The sequence below is a fragment of the Anguilla anguilla genome, chromosome 7 (assembly GCF_013347855.1).
Source record: "Anguilla anguilla isolate fAngAng1 chromosome 7, fAngAng1.pri, whole genome shotgun sequence".
In the NCBI taxonomy this organism is placed as follows: Eukaryota; Metazoa; Chordata; class Actinopteri; order Anguilliformes; family Anguillidae; genus Anguilla; species Anguilla anguilla.
Genome location: NC_049207.1, coordinates 38,535,350 through 38,557,696, shown reverse-complemented (window position 1 = coordinate 38,557,696; position 22,347 = coordinate 38,535,350). Strand labels below are relative to the sequence as shown.

At 42.2% G+C, this 22,347-nt stretch overlaps 1 protein-coding gene across 3 annotated transcripts in view; it reads left to right on the top strand.

Moving 5' to 3' along the window:
• The window catches only part of LOC118231812 (transcription factor COE3-like), a 127,877-nt gene extending 106,620 nt beyond the window's left edge, over nucleotides 1-21,257 (top strand). For 2 of the 3 annotated variants that reach the window (XM_035426085.1, XM_035426084.1), the window contains exons 13-17: nucleotides 6,904-6,969; nucleotides 8,403-8,577; nucleotides 11,593-11,775; nucleotides 13,934-14,023; nucleotides 16,020-21,257. In XM_035426085.1, the coding sequence (XP_035281976.1) occupies nucleotides 6,904-6,969; nucleotides 8,403-8,577; nucleotides 11,593-11,775; nucleotides 13,934-14,023; nucleotides 16,020-16,051 (546 nt within the window). In that variant the 3' untranslated portion in view covers nucleotides 16,052-21,257. The remainder of the gene's footprint in view (nucleotides 1-6,903; nucleotides 6,970-8,402; nucleotides 8,578-11,592; nucleotides 11,776-13,933; nucleotides 14,024-16,019) is intronic. The other variant, XM_035426086.1, reaches the window with a different exon arrangement.
• The last annotated feature ends 1,090 nt before the right edge of the window (nucleotides 21,258-22,347 follow it).

Sequence of the window (22,347 nt, the reverse complement as noted above, 5' to 3'; positions counted from 1 at the left end):
TACATGCATCAATATTTTACTCTGAGACGTCCGATTAATTTATCGTCCTGTGGCAGCTGAGGTTTGTGGCTGGTTTGTTTCTTTTTTTTTCCCTCTCCCTCCCAGCACATTACATTGACGCTGGTTTAAACCACAGACAAGGTTTTAGTCTTTGTGACTGAAACATGTTCTGCATCGCATACTTTCAGGGCGCCACTCAGTTTAACGGTCCTTACGCATTGCCACTTCCCAGTTTCTACATTGCGTGGTGAATTACAACGGGACTGTAGGTAACAACAAAAAAAATCATGTGTAGGGAATGTAAAACAATGCTCCTTTAAATGCTGAAATTTGCAACTCAATGACAGACAATGTAGCGTTTGCCTTAGAGAAACAATTGGCCGAGTCTGTCAGATGCACATTTTCTCTCTTATTCAGAGAATCAGTAACAGGGTCAACACTGAATGTGGGTCTACAAACGTGTGAGCATACCTGAAGCCCAAGGAACCCTGGGATGGGTCCATGAGTTGGTTTATGAGTGAATAGATGTCTGCGTAAGGATGCATGCAGGGCTGCCGTATGGCGGGCATTTAGAATGATTCCAAGGGCCCTGGATGACAGGGACCCTCAAAACATTGTGCTGCAATTTTGCAGGGATGAGGTGACCTGGGGTGGCGGGGCCCAGTGTGAGGTGTTTCCACAGGGCCAAAAATCCCTGGAAGCACCCCTGGATGCACATGAAAAGTGAAGCAAGACAAATCATACTAAGCTGGCTGACCACTTAGCAAAGATGAAGTGGTGACAGCAGGGAAGTGTAGCCTATAGAGTAATGCATATTTTTACACACAGAGGTTAGTTAGCATTGGTGTTTGTAAATTGCTACTTGGTTAATTCGTATCAATAAATAAGATCCAGTGTCCTGCACACAATACGCTGCAACGCTGACATCACCTGGATGTCCAAAACGAGAGGGGTCCCTAGTCCACATGGTCATCAGAGGCGGTTATCGGTAGGGGAGGATCCCAGCGTGCTAAGCTGGCTGTGGTGAGTCTCTCAGCAGGGGGGGGGGGGGGGGGGGGGGGGCGGAGAGGCAGCGGCTCCTGTGCGTGGAGGTGCGGGGATGCGATAAGAGATTATGATGATAACGGGGAGTTGGTGCATTAGGCTATCGATCGGGCCGGCTTTCGCGGGCGGTAAAGCACCGGCGCTTTGATTGCTGGCACTTACCCTGACAGGAATCCGATGGCGCTGTCTCTCAGCCCACAGGAGGACAACTGGGGGGCTCGGGGGTGGGGGTGGGGGGGGGGTTGTGGGTGTGGACTGGCATTAGGGGCCCTAACCTCTCAACCCCCCCTCCCACCCCCCCGTTGAATACTAATGATGTTTTTTTTATACCTGTCTCTTATGCTTTTACCTTGTCTTTCATTTACTTTCTTTCATTACTTTTTAATGACTTTTATTTATTTTTTTTGTTAAGCACAAGGCATTGCAGTTCTGTGTATGTAACGTGCTGTATGAATAATGATTGATTGACCGATTGATTTATTGATTAATTGATTGATTGATTGACTAATGCTAGTATCTCTGATCCTTTAATGAGTTGACACGTGATTATGTTTTTAAATGATTAAGGGTCTTTTTTCATTAAGCAGATTTGTTAAAGGGTGGATTTGGTTATCCTTCAGGGAATATGTGTGTTTTTGGAATTCCTCTTTTTTTCCGTAGTATAGTACAATGACTGCAAATGTTCTGACACATCTATGAGTGCAGAGATTTGTTGTCCCTTTGGTAAAAGCCCTGGTTAATGAAGAGACAACCTGTGGTAATGTGGAATTCTCATCGTAGAAGTAATGAGGCAAATAGACTCACGCAGACACGCAGACACACATGCATCCATCCAAAACTGTTCTCATACACACAAGCATACACACAAAGGCACACTCTCTCTCTCTCTCTCACTCTCTCACACACACACAGGTTTTGCCAGTCATTATCTTCTGTCATTAACCAATGGAAACAGGCCAAGAGGCGGGTCACTGTCCATTGACTACAGACAGAGGCGCGGAGTCAAGAGGCGACGTGAAATGAAACATGTCATCGGCGCAGGAGGGCAGAGCCGCGGGGTGTGGGGGGCGGATGTCCACCAGCGGGTCCCGAGGCAGAGCGCTGCAGCCGCTAGGTGTCAGAGACATTAAGTAACTTCTGTTTTATAATGGAGATTAATGAAATCAGCCCGCGCCAGGAGAGGGGGGGGGGGGGGGGGGAGGGGGGGTGGCGGGGGGTCGTTGCCGAGCGCGCTCAGTGCTGGGGGCGGCGCGTTGGCAGTGCCAGGCTGTGACAGATTGCCTGCCCGCTGCGTATGGCAGAGCACTCAATAACGGAGCGGGCAGGGGGGCGGGGGGGGGGGGGGGGTTATGAGGTTGCCATGCTCTGGAAAATGTCCCCCATACCTGGGTGACGCCAGCCCCATAGGTTGGAGTGGGGGGGGTGGGGGGGGGGGGGGGGGGGGGGGGGGTGAGCCCAATGGCAGGTTTTGGGAGTGGGGGCGGTTGGGTGCAGGTCTAGGGTCAGGAGCAGTGAAAGGGCAGCATGGCATGTCGAACCCGAGACACACCGGTGTGGTTTTCATGTGAGATAGCCAACATCCCCACGTAAATAGAAGGCGCTGGCAGTTACTGAAAGGAACTTGGATGAGTCATTTAAGAGAATGGCTGTGTGTTTGTGTGTGTGGGTGCGTGTCAGACCTGGGTTAAGTAGATATTTCATGGCCCTTTCAATACTTTTTATTTGAATTATTTGGGGAAAAAAAATATTTACAATTGTAAGTATTTGATTATTTGATGTATTTAGAAATCCATTTGTTTGACTTATTTGAAAGCAATTAAATAGCATCCATTTGAAACAAGGTATGTACAATTACTTAGTAATTCATTTCATGGATGTATTGGAAATGCTCCCAGTACAGGTTTTTCACTCCTCCTGGAAAACTTGATGAATCTGGAATTTCTGGTGCTAGTTTCCAGTCCTGGAAAAGTCACGGAAAATGAGAAAATTGCCAAAATGTCCTGGAAAACTACCAAAACATTTGTTGTCATGGAAAATATTTTTAGTGCAATACTAAAAGGCAACAAGTCTGCAATCCCTTTTTATTTTAATGGTGTTTCGTGGTCTCTAACCCTAGTTTTCATCAGTCATTTTGCATTGGAATTCTTCACCCTATTGTTAATTATTGAATGAGATCATCATAACAAATGGAACACTTACTTGACAGTAGGAAGTAAATATTTTACAATGAGATGACAAATTCATAATTTAATTTGGTAGTACCACAATGGAGCAAATTAAGTTCAGCTGTGTTATCAATATAAAATATAATAAAACATATTTAAAATCAATCGTATATGGTGAAATACACATTTCAAACTTTTGTGTTAAACATTCAAACAAAGATATACGAAAGTGTATTTGAATGTATTTATTTGAAAGTGTATTTTAACTTATATTTCACGTTTGTTTCCTTGAAATAATATATTAATTAATTATTTGGGGAAGGCCCTATCCTGTTTCAACATGACAATGCCCCCAGGCACACAGCGAGGTCCATATAGAAATGGTTTTGTCGAGGATGATGGGGAAGAACTAGACTGGCCTGCACAGAGCCCTGATCTCAACCCCATCCAAAACCTTTGGGATCAATTGGAAAGCCAACTGCGAGCCAGGCCTAATTGCCCAATCAGTGCCCGACCTCACTAATGCTGTTTTGGCTGAACGGAAGCAAATCCCTGCAGAGATGCTCCAACATCTAGTATAAAGCCTTCCCAGAAGTGTGGAGGTTCTTATAGCACAAAAAGGGTGGACCAATTCCCATCATTTTGGATGAGATGTTGGATGTCACGTGTCCACATGCTATTGGCCATGCAGTATATATTTTATGATATCTATCACCCTTACCCTCTAGACGCACTGACCTCAAGCGCAGTTGACTCCTTCAGCTGCTAATGCTAACATGTGAACGTGAAATCCGATTAACGTGCAGTTAATTGAAAAGCCTACTCATGGCAAAGCACGTTCGTGATGTTAAGAGTATATTCGTTTCTTAAAATTGCACTCAGACACCCACGTAGCCAGACCACGTGGTTTTGCGCTCCACGGGAATGCACGCCTGTACAGTAGACCCTGATCTGAATAGACGGGTCACGCCAGGGTGAGGAATTTGGGTGGCACGCCATGCCATGCGGTGAGTCGGAATCGCACGGCTTGCGGAATACTGTAGCGCGGTGCGGTTTGCTGTGGTGCGGCGCGGTGAGTGGTCGATAATCGGCATAGCTTGGTTTCTGATTGGACATGCCTGTCTGCAGAGTGCCTCCGGGATGATGTAGGGGGGGAAAGGGAAGGAAGCGTTTTCAGTTGAGGTGGGTGTATCGCTGTGAGAGTGCTCTGTGCAGCCTGGGAAGTGGGGGTGGTGGTGGTGGTGGTGGGGGGGGGGGGGGCGGGTGGTGTGGAAGGCAGAGATCTGGGAAAGGGAGCTCTGTGGTGAGACACGACACTGTGATTCACCGGGTCTAGGTCAATTTGGGCAAATGTGAAAATGAGAGGTAATGAGTAGGTCCTTGTGGGAGGACTGTGATTTTTACAATGCGATAATGACAGGGTAGCAGCCTCCCCAGCTGTTCTTTGTACTTGTGAAACAAACTCCCCTCCCCTCTTTCTCTCTCTCCCTTTCACTCCTCCTTTCTTGCTGTCACTGTTCTTACTTTCTCTTCCCCTCTCTTTCTGCCTTTCTCCATGGCTTGCTTTCATACTTTCTTTCTCCTCCTCCTTCCTCTCCATTTTGTTTGCTCCCTCTCCCTCTTGCCTTCTCTCTTTCTTCCCCCTCTCCCACCTTCGCAGTCCCTCCGGTCTCTCCCTCCCTCTCTCAGCTCTCTGCTCCCCCTGCTGGAGCCCTAGTGACGTTGCAATACCCCAGAGACCTCCAGCAGAGGCTCGTACCCTCCCAGCTCTCACACTCTCTCTCAGACTCTATTAAACAGCTTGTCTTCACTCCGAAACTGAGCACTTCCATTCTCCGAGCTACAAATCTCACTCTTCTCCCTCCCGCTCTTCTCCTTCCATCTACTTCACTCCCTCTCTTTATCCATCTCTGTTTGTCTGTCTCCCTCTTCCTTTTTCTCTCCCCTTCCTTTCAATCAACCTATCTCCCTGTACCGCTCCTCTGTCCTTCCTCCCCTCGTCTCTCTTTACTTTTCCCCTTTCCAGTCTGTTCCCTGCAACCGCCAGCCCCCCCACCCCCACCTCTGCGATTGTTCTGGCCACCAATCACAGGAAGTTTAGTGGTGAAAGGTTATTTATCTATTTATCAGGATTGTTATGGCTATTAAGCAGCAGAGCTAGTGCTCCCGCCCCGAAGCCCCCCCCCCCCCCCCCCGCCCCCCCGCTGGGCTGCGGAGAGCCAGATTGGACGCTTCCTCCGCTACGCGGTGAGAAAACAGCCTGGGGCGACAATGCGCTTAGCTAAGGGGCGATGGCTTCGGCGGGGGAAACTCAATAAACACACGCGCCGCGTGTATAATAAGCAGCCAGCTGAGGACCTGAATCGGAAACACCCAAGGCGGTCGGAAAGCGCTAATAGGACCCCGCGTCTTCAAGCTGTTCTCCTTCAAGCGCTGCCACAGCCGCTTTGGACGGCCACCCAATCACGTGAACCCTTGCAGTAGCGACAGCAGTCCATCACTGGGTGCACTTTCAAGCTAGAATTCTAGCGAGGGCTGAAAGGCGTTCAACGTTTCTGGACGTCTGCCTACCTCAGCGCCAACCTGATCCACGTGTCAATGGCATAAAGAACCCACAATTGATTTTTTTTTTAAATTTTAGCTTTTGACAGTCATCACAAACTCTGTTGTTAATTCAGACAAGCTTCCATGTGCCCAATCAGCCAGAGACTAGGTCATTAGACTGCCAATGATATGCTCCCTTCCCAGCCAAATGAGAAACTCCCATACATGGGTGATGCTTGAGTCAATTGTGCATAGCCCCACAGGGCTGCCAGTTAGTCAGGAACAGCGTGGTCTGGATTCAAGACCAGATACTGAGGACCATCTATGTTCTAGAACAGTATCTTAACAAGATGAACCGCCCCGACACACCTTAGTTTACTTTCATTAGAAGGCGATGGAGCCTGTGACCCACTGCTTTAGCCACACCCTAACTTTCCATTTTCTGAGATTCATTTTCAAATAATTTTCATCAGCATTCGAAAAACCACAGAAATGAAAGGGGTGACTATAATACACCTTTTCAGTTTCGGAAAACTGAACGTTTTTTTTCTGTAGCTTCCAAAAATCAGTGTGAGTAGCCCTTGAAAGACAGGCAAAAGAATGACGCTACATTTTTGGACTTTATTAACGTAATTCATTTTATTTTTGACAGTAAAATGCACTGTCAGGTGCGAGGTGAAGGAGGCGAAGTAAAACGAAAGGCAGACAGCTGCTTCCTGCGGCGTGTGCGCATGGTTTTAATATCTGTCCTTCACCCGCTCTGCATATGAAAACCAGATTGCGACCGTTTCGGCCAAAATAATACTATAAAAGCCTAACCGCGTTCTCCTCTTACACGCGTGACGCTGTTTCTCAGCGAACGTGTCGAGGGAAAAAAAAAGCAACTGTCACACAAGTTAATGCTTTACGTAGAGCTATATGGAATGTTAAACAGATGTTTCGTTAACAAGGCGTGAGTGCAAGGGTGTTGACATTATTGTACACTGGAAAATGCAGAATGAAATGAAATACAGTTCAAAAGATTTTCTTTCCCAGTTATTTTTACACTCCCCCCCCCCCACACATATTTTTGGTGGCACCCATGTACATTTGCGACATGGGTGGAGTTGGTCATTAATGGTGTGTTTTGGGGGGTGTGGCTGTTTTTCAGGAGGTCCTTCTGAAGAGGGCGGCAGATTTGGTGGAGGCCTTGTACGGAATGCCCCACAACAACCAGGTACGTGAGAGTAAGAACTCAGTGGGACAATGTCATCTGCTTCACCAAGGCAAGGGCTGACAAGGCCAACACATTTGTGTGCTTGTGTATATTTGTACGTTTGTACCTTATCAAACCTGTGTTTTGTAGTCGTCCCAATGACCATGATACGCACTTTTGTACGTCGCTTTGGATAAAAGCGTCTGCTAAATAAATAAATGTACATGTATATATTTGGATCAGCATAAAACATTATTATCAAACATTTTCATCGGAAACATCTGTTTTCACCAGAAATTGCAGCCCAAACCTTGATCTGGCTGTGATATTGCGGGCGCAGTGCTCTTCTCATTTCATCTTGGAGAGCCACAGCGTCTGAGGGCTACTCAACCCCGGTCATGGAGGGCTGTAGTGTCTATAGCCTGTTGTTTAAAACAGGCACTTAGGCACACAATCCAGCTAATCATTGTCTTTATCGAGGCAATTTATTTCCCCTCACCAGCTGTGAGCATGTTAGTGGTTTAAAGAGAGCTGGATTGCACCTCTCCAGGACCAGTCTAGCCGAGCGAAAAAACCGCGTTGATGGCACAGTGTTAAGCTCTGCCATGATGGCGTTAAGTGGTGGTGTTAAGATCGTTAACATTGCACTCTTGAATTGCTGTGGCCCCCGTTAATGGTAAGGGCCCAGGCTTGGCATAAAGCAGACTAGATATTGCTCAGAGGCACGGTCCATGCTCTAATACTGTCAGCCTTGGGAGAGAAGGCAGGTCATTGTGACATCAAAGACCCCCCAGGGATAAACATGTGTTGGAGGTGGGGGTCAAAAAGACTGATTGAAGGACATTTGAACAAATGGGGCTTGTGGGAGATGTGGTTTAAAGGTGCTAGCACAAATATATTTGGGAGAATCTGGGTGCGTCTTTCTCCGACTTTCCGCTCTTTCTCTCTCTGACATAATTGGCCTTGTAGCTTTATAGCAACAGTAACCACCCACAACAAACAGCAGATGGTAACAGTGATAAGGGTTATGGCACACACAAAAGTCAAAAGTGTGAATGTATTGCTCAGAATCCATGTAAATTATATTCCTCAAAGAAAAAATAAAAAGTTATCCCCCTCCCTCCCTGTTGCCAACCCCCCCCCCCCCCCCCCCCCCCATCTCTCTCCCTCCTCTCTCTCTATCTCTCTCTCTGTCTTTATCAACTAGCATATAACTTGCCAGCATTAAAGGAAATGTGAAGTGCAGGAGAAGCGCTTTTCCATGTTGGAGATGATGGGAAAGTGATGTTTGGGAAAGTGATGGTTACATACATGCAGTATGTCATGTTTTGATCTGTGGGCGTATGATATGCTATTAGTGGTCTGAATTGTGTCGGTGAAGGTAGCTTTCAATCTCAAATATCTCTCTCTCTCTCTCTCTCTCTCTCTCTCTCTCTCTTTCTCTCTGTATGAAGGAGATCATCCTGAAGCGTGCAGCAGACCTGACTGAAGCCCTTTACAGCGTCCCTCGTAGCCACAACCAGCTTCCCTCCCTGACCGGCTCTGCCGCTCACTCTGGCATGATGGGGGTCAACTCCTTCAGCAGCCAGCTGGCCGTCAACATCTCCGAGGCCTCGCAGGGCGATCAGGGTGAGCGAGCTCACTCGCCCCACATACGCGCCTGCAACTCCGCACCGGCACCAGGGTTAGCCAGCTTAGAACCCATACACTCCTTTAACTCCACAGTAACCAGGCCCCAGGGTTAGTCAGATTAGCTCCCATACATCTCTTAACTCCACAGTAACCAGGCACCAGGGTTAGCCAGCTTAGCTCCCATACATCTCTTAACTCCACAGTAACCAGGCACCAGGGTTAGCCAGCTTAGATCCCATACACTCCTTTAACTCCACAGTAACCAGGCACCAGGGTTAGCCAGCTTATCTCCCATACATCTCTTAACTCCACAGTAACCAGGCACCAGGGTTAGCCAGCTTAGCTCCCATACATCTCTTAACTCCACAGTAACCAGGCACCAGGGTTAGCCAGCTTAGCTCCCATACATCTCTTAACTCCACAGTAACCAGGCACCAGGGTTAGTCAGCTTAGCTCCCATACATCTCTTAACTCCACAGTAACCAGGCACCAGGGTTAGCCAGCTTAGCTCCCATACATCTCTTAACTCCACAGTAACCAGGCACCAGCGTTAGCCAGCTTAGCTCCCATACATCTCTTAACTCCACAGTAACCAGGCACCAGGGTTAGCCAGCTTAGCTCCCATACATCTCTTAACTCCACAGTAACCAGGTACCAGTGTTAGCCAGCTCAGACCTCATACACTCCCTTAACTCCACAGTAACCAGGCACCATGGTTAGTGACCTCTGACCTCATACACTACTTTAACTCCACAGTAATCAGGCACCAGGATTAGCCAGCTCAGACCTCATACACTCAAAAAACCTCTTCCTAGTGGCTGAAACTAAACCTGTGATCCTTACAAAATTCAAACAGCTATCCTTAAAAAAACAAATTACCATGTACAAAAAGAGATGTGTTTCCATAAATCCATATCATTATTGACAAGTCGTCTACTTCAAGGCTTCAAAGCACAGAATCTCCTGCATAATCCTATGCATATGAGTGCTACCGATGTGAACGTTAACAGCACCGTCCAGGTCTGAATTGGTGTGGACCATAGAGATAACTGCACAGTACACTACTGTTGTGCAGTAGAGTAGTTACACAGTTGCACAATACAGTGTGTACAATTGCTCAGTCCAGTAGAGTTGTACAGTAGAGAATAAAGGGTTGCACGATGCAGTCAAGTTGCACAACACAGTTTATAGAAATTTCCAGTAGGATAGAGTTGTACAGTACAGTAGTGTTGTGCAGTAAAGTTAGTCGCACAGTTGCACAGGACAGTGTTCAGAATCGCTTTGTCCAGTAGTGTCGTGCAGTAGATTTGGGAGAATTGTACAGTACAGTGTACAGAAGTGTTCAGTACAAGTAGAGTTGTATAGTACAGCAGCACCATGCAGTCGAGTAGTTGTGTAATTGTACACTACAGTGGACAGAACTGCTCAGTTCTCAGTCCAGTAGTGTTGTGCAGTCGAGTAGAGAGGGTTGAACCGAGCAGTACAGTTGCACAGGGGATAGAATTGCCCATGACGGTAGAGTTGTGTGGTACAGTAGTTAGCGGGGGTTAGTACACATTCATAGTACAGAAGCTATGCTGTTCATGGTCAGCCATGTTGTCTCTGCTAAGGAGGCACCAAAGAGCAGTGTGACGTGGGGAGAAGCAGGCTGTCGGTCCTCTCCAGGTGCGGGTGCTGGAGCTGGATTTCGGGAGCAAGGGCCCCGGTCTCTCCTCTGACACCTCATTGCTCCTTGGTGTTTTTGCTTCACCTTTGCCTGTTTTTCACATTAACTGGCAGGCAAAGGAACACCTTCTGGAATCCATGAGGTCATGGGAAAAAAGGCTACAGCAACCATAAAAGCACATCATTTCATATTTATACGCCATAAAACACAAGACCGAGGTCAAGGTTTTCCCCTCAGTGTTATTTTATATGAATAAAAATGATTATTTGTGTCCCTTGCAATTACGCATACTGAATAAATCTTTTCAATGAGCTTTTCATAAATCATCATGTAGAATTTTTTATATACTTTAATTCTGAAGCTCTGTAAATTTTCAAGGGATACAGGATATTCTGGAACTTATATTCATGTTCACAGACCTCCAATTGCATGTCATATTCTCAGTTTAATGAAACAAAGGCTATCAATGTACCCCAATTTCACTTGATGTGCATCCTTTTGCCTTCTTAACAAACAAGAGCAATCTTTAACATGAGATTAATTCATAATGTATTTATTATGCTTTTATTTAGCTTTTCATCTATTTAAAAAAAATAATAATTTTGACATTTTTCCTTGGTTTAAAGCCAGGGTTGAGGAAAATATAAGCTACGGAAGGTGGATTTTCTTTCAATAGAAGAGACACACTTGAAAAATAATCTTAGCTAGATTATTTTTGTTATAAATAATCAGTAACACCTTTATTGGCTCCCTACCTTGTTAAGCCAAACAGCATACGTAAACATTATGGTTATGATCCATGCAATTAAAAACAGGATGACACCAGTGGCATAACATACCTCCCTTGCTATGAATACCATTTTCTATAAACTAATTGTAATATATATTGTAATATATGTGAATGCCTATGGCAATGGGTATGATGCATTATGTTGTGCTTTACATGTGTTATGACTGTTAATGTGAGACCAGTCATGAAAGTTTAAGTAAAGTGTTGCCAGATAATCTTATCATAAGATCTTGATCCTGCATTAAACATGTGAAAATGTAAAACAAAAAAAAAAAAAAAAAAAAAAAAAAAAGGCAAGAAAGAAATCAAGAAACACGAAAAACATCAGCAACAAATTGGTGACGTTTTCATGGGTATGCCTGCGACCATATGCCGGAAAGACTGGGGGGGAAAGATCCTCGGCAGCTGAAAATGTCCGCGGGTTCTAAAGAAACTGCCTCACAGACAGGATCGCCGCACGCCGGAACAGCGATCTGCTTTTAATTACACGTGCCCCCCCCCTACACCCCCACCCCCCACCCCACCGCCCCTCACCAGCAGTCTCCTCTGCCCCCAGGCTACTCCCGTAACTCCAACAGCGTGTCGCCCCGCGGGTACGTGCCCAGCTCCACGCCCCAGCAGTCCAACTACAACACCATCACTTCCACCATGAACGGCTACGGGGCCGGCATGACCAACCTGGGGGTGCCCGGGTCCCCCGGCTTCCTCAACGGCTCGTCCGCCAGCTCCCCTTACGCAAGTAAGTACTGGGCCACGCGTGGTGCGGGGGGGGACGGGGCTATTCGCTAGCTCTTATACGGAGGGAAAGAGAAGCGGTTGTAATGAGAAGTGATCGGCTTGCTTCAGGTGTTTCCCGATAATGGTCAGGGAGATTTGTTTGGAAATGGAGGCTTTTTCTCTGCTAACTTAGTCGGCTAACTTCACCGTTGATATATTCGGTTTTTCATGTGAGTTTGTGTTTTGGGCTTGTACATATGTAAGGGTATGTGTGTGTGTGTGTGCGTGCGTGTGTGTGTGTGTGTGTGTGTGTGCGTGCACATAAGTTGGATCAGAATTGGTGACGTGTTGCTGTGACTGTAAGTTTGTCATTTGAACCCAAACAAAGAACTTTAATCCATCCAGCCTTTTACAATTTACTAACAAATAAAATGTCTTGCTGTTCGATTTATTCACACAGTATTATGAGCTTGACAGCTATTGAAGTGTGACTGTCAGAATTAAGGAGGTCTGAGTATCCTCCAAACATAAAACATACAAAAGCAGCCTATTGGCTCAGAGACGGAATTGTTCAATGAGGAATAAAAGGGTCGGTCTGAGTTTTTTTTATGCACATATATTCCAAATATTGACAGCACTGCATCGGAAAGCCAGTATATGACTGCTCTGTCACTCCTCTGGTATGGAAGGGACATAAAGCTAAGATGACATAAAGCACTGGAACAAGTACAAGTGTTGCTGTTGGAAAGGGCTGTGTTTGTCTGTGTGTTTCAGTGAGTCTGTTTCCATACGTTGTGAATTTGCTCATCAGCGCTTGCTGCTGACTGTCACTGTTTTCCGCATCCCTTTTCTCTCCACTCTCACTAATTAACATCTTATTAACATCCTCATTGCAATTCACACTGTGGGCCAAGGCTAGTGCCCAGATTAATGAGGTACAAACACTGCAACTTTCTGTGCAATAATTATTATGCAGGAGCATGACACCATAATAGTAATAATAATACTAATAGCAATATTAAAGAACATGATATAATTGTGAATAATAATAATAATAATAATAATAATAATAATAATAATAATAATGCAGATCACAGTAACACTAATTTTGTAATGCATCATGCACTTTTCTAATATTATTTATTTTTAATTATTATTATTGTCTCTATGGTTCCACAAAAATCAATTAAAAAGCATTTACTTTCTTCATATATTCACTGTTAAAGAATTCTCCACCTCCCATGTATAAGTGAAATAGCAGACATCGTTTCTGCCGAGCAAGAATCGAATCTGCTAACAGTTGGCATTGAGAATAAGCAACATTAGCACTTTCAGATGTTTATGCAAGTGTGAGGTTATTGAATACATCTCCAGTAAGGTTACAGCTGTGGCTATTGTGGATGTCTGCAGTGAATGTGAAACCTGTGACAGTTCCTGTAGGTTCGCTTTTTAACTCTTCAGTCACATGAAATCACAGTCACGTGGAAGCAGCTGACACAAAATCCATTCTTTTTTCTGCACTGAGTTCTCAGAATTTTCTCTTTTTATTTTACACCAAAATACTTTTGAAAATGTTCTTTTTTTTGCCTACTCATTTTAACTGGTATTAGGTCACGGGGTCATATTTCACAGAAATATATGTATTCTTTCTGGTCACCACCGAGCACATAATGTTGTTTCAGAAATGTAGAAATGTAAGGTGAATTTGTTACTCCAAGCTAAAACTCCACAGTCAGCTTGACTTAAAGCTATAGAGTAAATGTTGTCTTTATAAAGTCAGTTTTAAAAAGGATGGGAGTTGACTGCCTTTAAAAACAGACTCACATGAAGAAAGCATTGAACCGGGAAAGTTATGGATCAACTTTGTGGTGATGATAGCGCAGACATTTTCCCCCACGGTCAGCGCAATCCAACCGCAAGCTAAACCACAACCGCAACCAATTCGGCCCATCTGAAGTGCTATACACCGTGCATGGCTTCCCTGCTCACGTCCGTACCACAAACCATCTCTGCTTGCCTGCCTGCCTGTCTGTCTGTCTGTCTGTCTGTCGCCTGTCTCTCTGTTTCAGTCGTCTCACCCAGCTCTGCGCTGGGATCACCTTCAGTTTCTAACTCCTCCTCTTCCTCTGTCACGCCCGCTAGCCTTTTCTCATTTTCTTCTGTACATATGATCTCTGCAGTCAAACAGAAGAGCGCCTTCGCCCCTGTCGTGCGGCCACAGACTTCCCCGCCCCCCACCTGCACCAGCACCAATGGGAGCAGCCTACAGGGTGAGCACCCCGCCCCTTTGCCTGAAGCGTCCCAGGCCCCGGTCCATAAAGGCAGTTATTCGGATAGGGGTGTGTCATGAAAGTAATGGTCAGGCTTGGGGTCTGAAGAGTTTTAAAGACCCCTTCCTCTGTTCCCGCTTGCTCAATTGCCGTCCCAAAACATGAGGCAACTTTGCGGGCGGTCCCTTTCAAACATCGTGCAATGCCGCCCAGATACTCGGTCGGCCCCACATGTCAAAGTTGATCCATAACTTCCATAAAATTCAGCAGATCATCACCAATGTCATGGTTTTCTGTTGTACCCACGGGAACAAATGCACAGTTTGTGACGCCAAGAAAAGCTGCCTTGTGTTTAATGGCTATAATGTAAATGTGAAAATAATTTTACATGAGAAGGCAGACAATGAGAGTGTTTACTAGTCTATGGCTCTGTCACTACAGTGTTCTTTCTCCCTGTTTTTTTCTTACATTTCATTTCATGAGTTGCACAGGATTTGTACTTCATTTTGGAAACTGGCAAAATTATTAGGTTGCTTGGACATATTGATGCTTCTGTAGGTTAAATGGTCACATATTTCTTCTGGACCAAACCCTTTACATAAAACAAGCTTTAAAAATGATCACATATGTGTCCAATTCACCAAAAACTATATGGCATAAATTATTTATTTCTTAAAAATAAAATCCCATAAAATGGCTTTAATCATATTCAGTTGCTCCTTTTTAGGAAGCTCTATTTTAGGAAGTAAATCAAAATACATTATATACTCAACATTTACTCAGTGAGACTGGTGCAATAAAAATCTGGGAGTAGAACACTCCAAGCTTAAACCAGTTGTTAAATTTTCACCCAAGATAAAAAATGATATGACTGTTACATTTTACCACTTAACCTGAAATGAATGTATCAGTGCCATTCAGATAGAGAAAAATTGCTTAAACCATTAAAAGTAGCACCCGTTTCCTTATTCCTCAAGTCAATGTATTTGCACTATGAGAGAGAGAGCTCATGAATATTCCACATCATTAGTAATGTGGATTTATTGGGACACTGTCAACAGCCATGCCTGCCCAATGACCACCCCTCTCACGCCTTTTTCATACATGACTGTTAATCACCTTCTAGGATTGAGCTACTGGTACTGTACACACATGTCATTTTAGCATGAAAAGTATACATTAACAGTGCATTAGCTGTCATTGTTTATACGACAGCCATTCTCAATTTGACCTTTCCACAATATTTCAGAACAGATCAATGATCTCTGCTTGGAGAGTGATCAGAAATAAGTCATAACTATCTAATATTTTCAAATTAAGAGTTAGGCCTTATAACTTTCTTCTGTTTTTTTTTCTTTAAAGTAATGCAGAATTTCTAAGAAGCAAATGGTAATTACAGTATATGCCATTGATATTGTAGTGGTTTACAATCTTGCTCACATTCAATGCTTTCCCCATATACTTATTTAGCAAATATTATTATTTATGAAAGTGTATAATTAATATAACATTTCAGCTAGTTTTTGTCAAAATTCTTTTACTTGTATTTACTATTCTTAACAATAATCCAATAATAGTGTAATTGTAGTTTGCTCATATACAAACAGTATTGAAGTCAGTGATATTGACAGTGTCAGAATATTCTGTGGAACTGGGATGAAGTGTTAATCCAGTGGTAATCCAGAAGTCAACTGTCTTTTGAAGAAAGCATAACTCGGAAGATCATTCTAGAGTTAATTATCTGTTTTTTTTTCTCCTCCAATGCTTACGAGGTTCCCCTTCTAAAAGACAACTGGTCTTTGGGACCTAGTTCGCACGACACTCTTGTTTGCAAAAGAACAGAGTTGATAGACAAATGAACAGAGAAGAATATTGCAGAAATAATACCCAACTGCTAGTTTGCATGAGGAGCGAGTTAGCGTTACCCTCTCCTGAGCGCATTCATGTAACACTTTGCTTTGCAAGCTGATGATTGGGTCTGGTCTTTGTCTTTCAGCCATGGCTGGTCTCATAGTCCCGCCCATGTGAGGACGGACGGAGGCCCACGGGGCTTTTCGTCCTAGAGGACGGACTTCAGAATCACTGGCCTCCCGAAATCTCTGTCAGACCGCCACTTTCCAAAAAAACAAAACAAAACAAAAACAAACAAACAAACAAAAAAAAAAAACCCCGCCAACCACCCCCATCCCACAGAGGAACGTCAGACCCGCAGAGTCCCGGATCGCCCGAAAGACCAAAGGACTGAAGCCGGCTCGGGTTGTGGAACTGCGACGCCGTCACGCTCACACCCTCCCGTCTGAAGCGGCTCCCGCTTCCCGTCGGGCTTCGGTACAGGAGAACCTCGAACGTCTTCACCCTGCACCTCCACAGAAAGGAAACAGAGAGAGTCCAAAACGTTATCTCCACAGGGCATTGTGGGAAATTCACCCAAAGCCTCGTGAAGTCAAAAAGAAATTTATTAAAGCATTAGGAGCAGGAAAATGAAATTACGTAGCAGCTCTGCTATCTAAATCTAAATTAAATTTAAGCAAATTACATTTTTTTTTTTAAAAGTGCAAGAATTCATTTTCGTATGTAATCAAATCTGTTCCTTGGATCGGTCGTACGTGCGAGACTTTTGCGGAAGGGCAGCCCCCGGAGCTTAAGAGCTCCCGAAGCACACTGTGGAGAGATGTTTTAAACGGTAGCAGTGCGGCTGCGGTGCGAGGAGCGCTCTCTCGGAGGTCGGCGCGCGCACGCTTTTGCGTAGGTCGACAAGGTCCGTCCGCACCGTCGTGATTCTGTAGCTGGAATACGTCACTTTCCGCCGATGGCGTATTTAGTCGTTCGGTCACTGTGAACAAAGGAAGAGTTTTCTTCACAAGCTTGCCACTGGTCGCGGAGGTAAGGACCAGTTCCTGGAAATGCAGCATTCCCTCCTCTTTCCTTGACAATTCCCACACAACTGATAGGACACATTTAGTCCAGCACATTGGACTAAAATAAAATTACTGAGAAATTTAATATACAATTAGCCCGGTTACTTTTTCCCATTAATTACATATTGATATGAGCTGCTGATTCAGCTCTCACTGGGATCATCAAACAATGTGTGAATTATAAATAAAAAAACTACGCTTGCTTTTTTTAAGGACAAACTGCAAGGTAGACTGATTTGAATAGACTCTTTTCCCCCCTGTACTCTGACGGTCTGATGTTGTTTTCTTTTGGTTTGTTTATTTTTTTCTTTTCGTATCGTAGCTACTGAGTTTTTGATTCAATTTCCGTGATTGAAATACATTGCAGATTAATACCAGCAACCGCATGATCACCTCTGAGTATGTTTTTTATAATAAAAATGTGTGTTTATCATATTCAGAGGGTAATGTAGTGCTTTTTGGGGGCTGTGAGTGGGATTGGTATATGCTGTAGTTGACCCTCCATACTTACCCTTATTGGAATGTAATGTATGTTACAATATGAAATCCACAATATTAGGAATATATTTTAAACACATGGACTGCATATGAAAAGGTTAATTATTGCCAGTTTCATCTTTTTAAACGTATGCAACTATTATTTAATATACTATACATTTGCATATCTTGTAAAATACATTCTGTATTATTGTGCTAAAATATGGCAATAATGGAATTGAATCGAATTACAATATATTCCATAATTTGGATTGCATATTTTGAGATATGATACTATTTCATAAGGGTATGATGAGGGTTCCATTAAAAAAAAGGTTTTATTGATAAATGTTTGTCTTTTGGCTTTAGTTCCTGCTCTTCAAAAATGGATCACGTCTGATTGATAGCAGGGAAAACCCCAAGCATTTGGGACCAATAGATTTGGGAGGTGAAATGTGTTCAAAATAAACCACGGCCCGAATAGGTTTGTTTCCAGGTTCGTGCATCTGTAGAATTAAATCCAAGAACGCTTGCTGCGATTTGAATCACGTTTAGGTGCCGGGTTTATCGTTCAACTTCTTATTGTGCTTTTTTGTATGTATTTATAAAGTATGTTTTGGGATTTCTTTGGTGATTTAGGCCTGAATAATAGCAGCAAATATATGTAAAACACATTTGATGTCTTAATACCTTTTAGATATTGTAAAAAAAAGTAAATACAAAACAATGACAAAAATACACAAACGCATAAAATAAACTTTTGTAAAAACGAATGAAAAGAAGTCCTGAACACGATCAGATCGCCCCTGGTTTTTTAAAACAGGAAGCTCCATCTCTTTTGTATAAAAATGATTTCCGATACTATATTTAACTTTTTTGTATACAGCGGTTGTGTTTTTTTCCCCCTCGCTCCTCTTCTTGTCTTCTGTGTATTATTGTGAAGAGTGTATAATCATAGTTATTTCTTAATGCACTGTTTTAGTTGGAGCACTTATGAGAGCAATGCATCTTAGCAAGCAAAAAAGACAAAAAAATTAAAAATGTGTAGGACAAATATGCACCAATATGTTTTTTTTACCCTTTTGAAGGTGCTTTGCCTTTATTTTAGCTCATCTTAAGGGAGACTCAGCTTTTATCATGGGGATTTTATAATTCTGAAATGGTCATGTTGTATTCCACCATGTAGGGCTCCATCATCAGAGGTTATTTTCATATCAACCACGTCACATAATCTGACGCTTAGTGCTGACCGGTGAACTTGTTTTTGCCATTTTTTGCTGTAACCTGTGCTCAAATCTACATGCTGTGTTTTGGCGAAAATAAGTACCGTGCTTGTATTGAACATAGCTCCAACACGATTGGTTCATCTTCAAATCCAGGCACGCCTGCGCCTCAAACTTGGAGGGGCTCATGGGAAAAAGATGGCAAAAGTTGAGTGTCCCTTCAAAGCGTAACTTTCCATTGATGTTATCGTTGTTGTGGATGTTGTTATTGTCGTTGCACACGATTCTGTATCATTTACTTATGCAATTTGTATTACTGTAATGCAAGCAACTGTCACTCCACATTATTTCCGTGGACTAGTTGTAAAATTAAATAAAAGAACAAAATATATATAAATGGATGCCTTACAATACACCATGTTCACACATCAATTTTTATTTTGCCATTCTCAAAAATAAGAAAGATAAGAGAAAAAAACTAACTAAACTATCAGACAGTTCAAGACATTGAATTTCAATGGCCTGGAAGTAAAACATTTTTTTTTATTTAATAATTTTTAATTATGATTGAGGTGATTTGTACTGAAAATATACATTTTTGGAGGAGTCCTGACTGAGAAAACGATGTGTGTAAGCTTTATGCTTATTAAAGCAGATTTCTTTAATGACAAATGTACTGGGGGTGTGGAGCAACAGAAAGCAGTGCTGACTTAATATGACAACAGAATATTAAGAGTGTTCACTTTTAGTTTTTATACTGCAATTTAAAAAACAAATTTACCAGCATTACCATCATAGAAAGGGAATCAAAAATAATACTTCACACTTCAAACTGTGTGTGCAGTTTAAATGCTAATGTAAAAATCAAGCATGTGCAGTTTCAGTACACCTTGCGTGTGCATGTGTGTGTGTGTGTGTGTGTGCATGTGTGTGTGTGTGTGTCTGCACTACAATGACAATAGCAGACAACATTAATAATTCACAACCAACAATTACGTTATGTACAATTGAAAATACATTGTTAATTTGGTGTGTTTGTCCATGCATTACAGGTTAATTTTAATATTTTCACTAACTGACTCTAGGGTGGCCAGACTAAAAACAGAAAAACTCCACAAAAAGTCTGATTCTGCCCTGTTGTGATGGATAACATACCAAGTGTGTTCATTGTAACCATGCGAGTATTTTCTTGATGTGGATATTCTGGCCTCACTCTGAATAATATATTTACTAATATTTGTTTGTTAATGCCTGAAAAAACTCATGTTTTTAAAAGCTATCATGCAGATATTAATGCGTTATCAAACATTAACAGCTATAATGCAATCTGTGCTGTTAACAAGGTTATGAGCAAGAGAATATGTGAATACATTTGGTCAACATTTTCTGGAAAAAGTTTTTTGAAAATAAAAAAAAGCAATGCAGTAAATGCACTGCATTGTCTATGTCAGCTCTTGTTTACATGGTAACAATTTAACCTATTGTTTTACATGAAAATAGCAAACCCAGAAACCCAGATAAGGTATTCACACCCCATGAAATGAAATGAATTAATATCAAGGTATGCAATCTCTACACTCCTTTAAAAAGTTTTGTTAAAAAGTCAAATTCATAATTTTTCAGATTTAATTTTACAAGTTTTTTTTCAAATTCAATTGAAAATTGAAAGTGCTTGGAATCAAGAGTACTTAATAACTAGAGTTAAAAGTACTTTATCAGAGTTTAGTTAACACTGAAGATTTTTAGGTTATAAAAAAATGATCCCTTAAAAATGTACTTTGACGCCAACCATTTAAATTTGGTTTAAATCCAAAAACTCCTTTAATAATGGTCAATTCTGTGTCTGATATAAAGAGCTATTTAAGGGTGTTTATTGTGTTTTCAATCTAGAATTGAATTTCCCCAAATCGCTTTACAGTAGCAGGTTTTTTAATGGGCATAGCAAGTAATCGTAAGCATATCATAAGTGAATAAGAATAACACATATCTTAATCGGGATGTGTGAATGCCATAGCCTGTGGCTTTCATTTATACAGAGAACACAGAAAGCCAGTGAACCGATCATACATTATACTGCAAACAAAAATTGCACTTTCTTGAAATAATTATTTTGGACCAGCCAACCCACCAGCTTCTCACCAGAAACAGCTGTATTCAATATTATGGTTCTCTAAACCCATTTACAATGAAAACAGGAATATTTTCCCAAGTCAGATCTTGGCTGACTTTGCTATTCTCTGATTCACCTCCTATTCCTGGTATCCATTCCATCAACTTATTGGGTTTGCAAATTGCTTGCAAAGGATATTTTTTGTCTCCACAGTGGCCCCTTGACTTTCTCTATCCCCTGTTTTCAGTCTGGGTTCACCAACAGTGGAGTCCTGCTTTCATCCCAAACTTTAATAAAAATGGACATCACCTTTACACCGTCTGATCAAAGAATATCAAAGCACAAATGTTCAAATTTGCTTCCGAGAAAACAAATGGGGAGAAATAATGTATTCATAATTTCATTTGTTTCCTTCAATGACTATATTGTATATAGATGCATGCTTTTCTGTGGGTTAGTGCTTTTTGTACAGAAACAGACAAATAAAGATTACATTTGGCTTGAAATTCATTTTATAAACTTTTTTTAGACTGTGTTGGCACAGCTTGTCTTTCCCAGAGGTCAATTAAAAAATGGAAACCGTTTACCACCATAATAATTCACGTGTGGATGTTTCTTATCATCCAATGGAACATGGATGCAGGTTTGATGGCTTGCTTGGACAATCAACAGGAAATGTTTGGAGAAAGATTAATCTTTTCAGAGCTCTGACCTCAGTGTTGGACTGATTCCTTGTGATGTCCACTCGTTGAGATTTATTTTGGAAGCAGTTTCCAGAGATCACATTCGAATTTGAAACACTTTGGATATGAGACTGAAGCACGTGGAAAATGCACGTGGAAAATGCATTGACCCGGTGTTGAGTCCGAATCTGTCATACAAAGTTTTTTTTTAGGCTTGTGTCAACAGTTCAAAAATGCGGTTAGTCTCAATTTGATGGATTTTTACTGAATTTGCTATTATAATCATACTTATCTCTATAGAGATTTAGATTTTTGCAAAGTAAGGAACAGATGTTTTTTGATTATTGTATTTAAAAAGAAAATCACTCAATGCGACTAGATGGCTATAGAAACATGATTTTAGCACTTATAAACGGACAGTTTTTATTCTTTCCCCATTGAAGTACCACTCAATGCCAGGAGCAATATACAAATCAAACCTGATCTGCAATTTTAGATCCGATATGTAGGAAATGCCCTCAGTTCATCCTTATGAAAATATGATACAGTTATAAAAACATTATGATGTAAAGAGCTTATTTTCAATATGTTAGAATGTGTCACATATTTTAAAAAACATCCACGAATATCATGTTTCTATGTGTGACTTCTCATATATGTTTTGTACTCGTATGTAGCAACATGTAGTAAAAACATACAACCTTGATCATTGATTGTAGCATATCACACATACCTTACTTTATTCAGAATTTAAAAAAAATAACTTCTATGCATTTTATATAGTATTTTATATGTAAGATCGGAGGGAAGTATTTTAGACAATTTCCAACAAAGTGCCTGGGCTTCCTTGGGCTAATGAGCTGTTAGCCATTTGACTGAGACCAGAGCACAGGCAGTCTGTAAAAAGTGAACG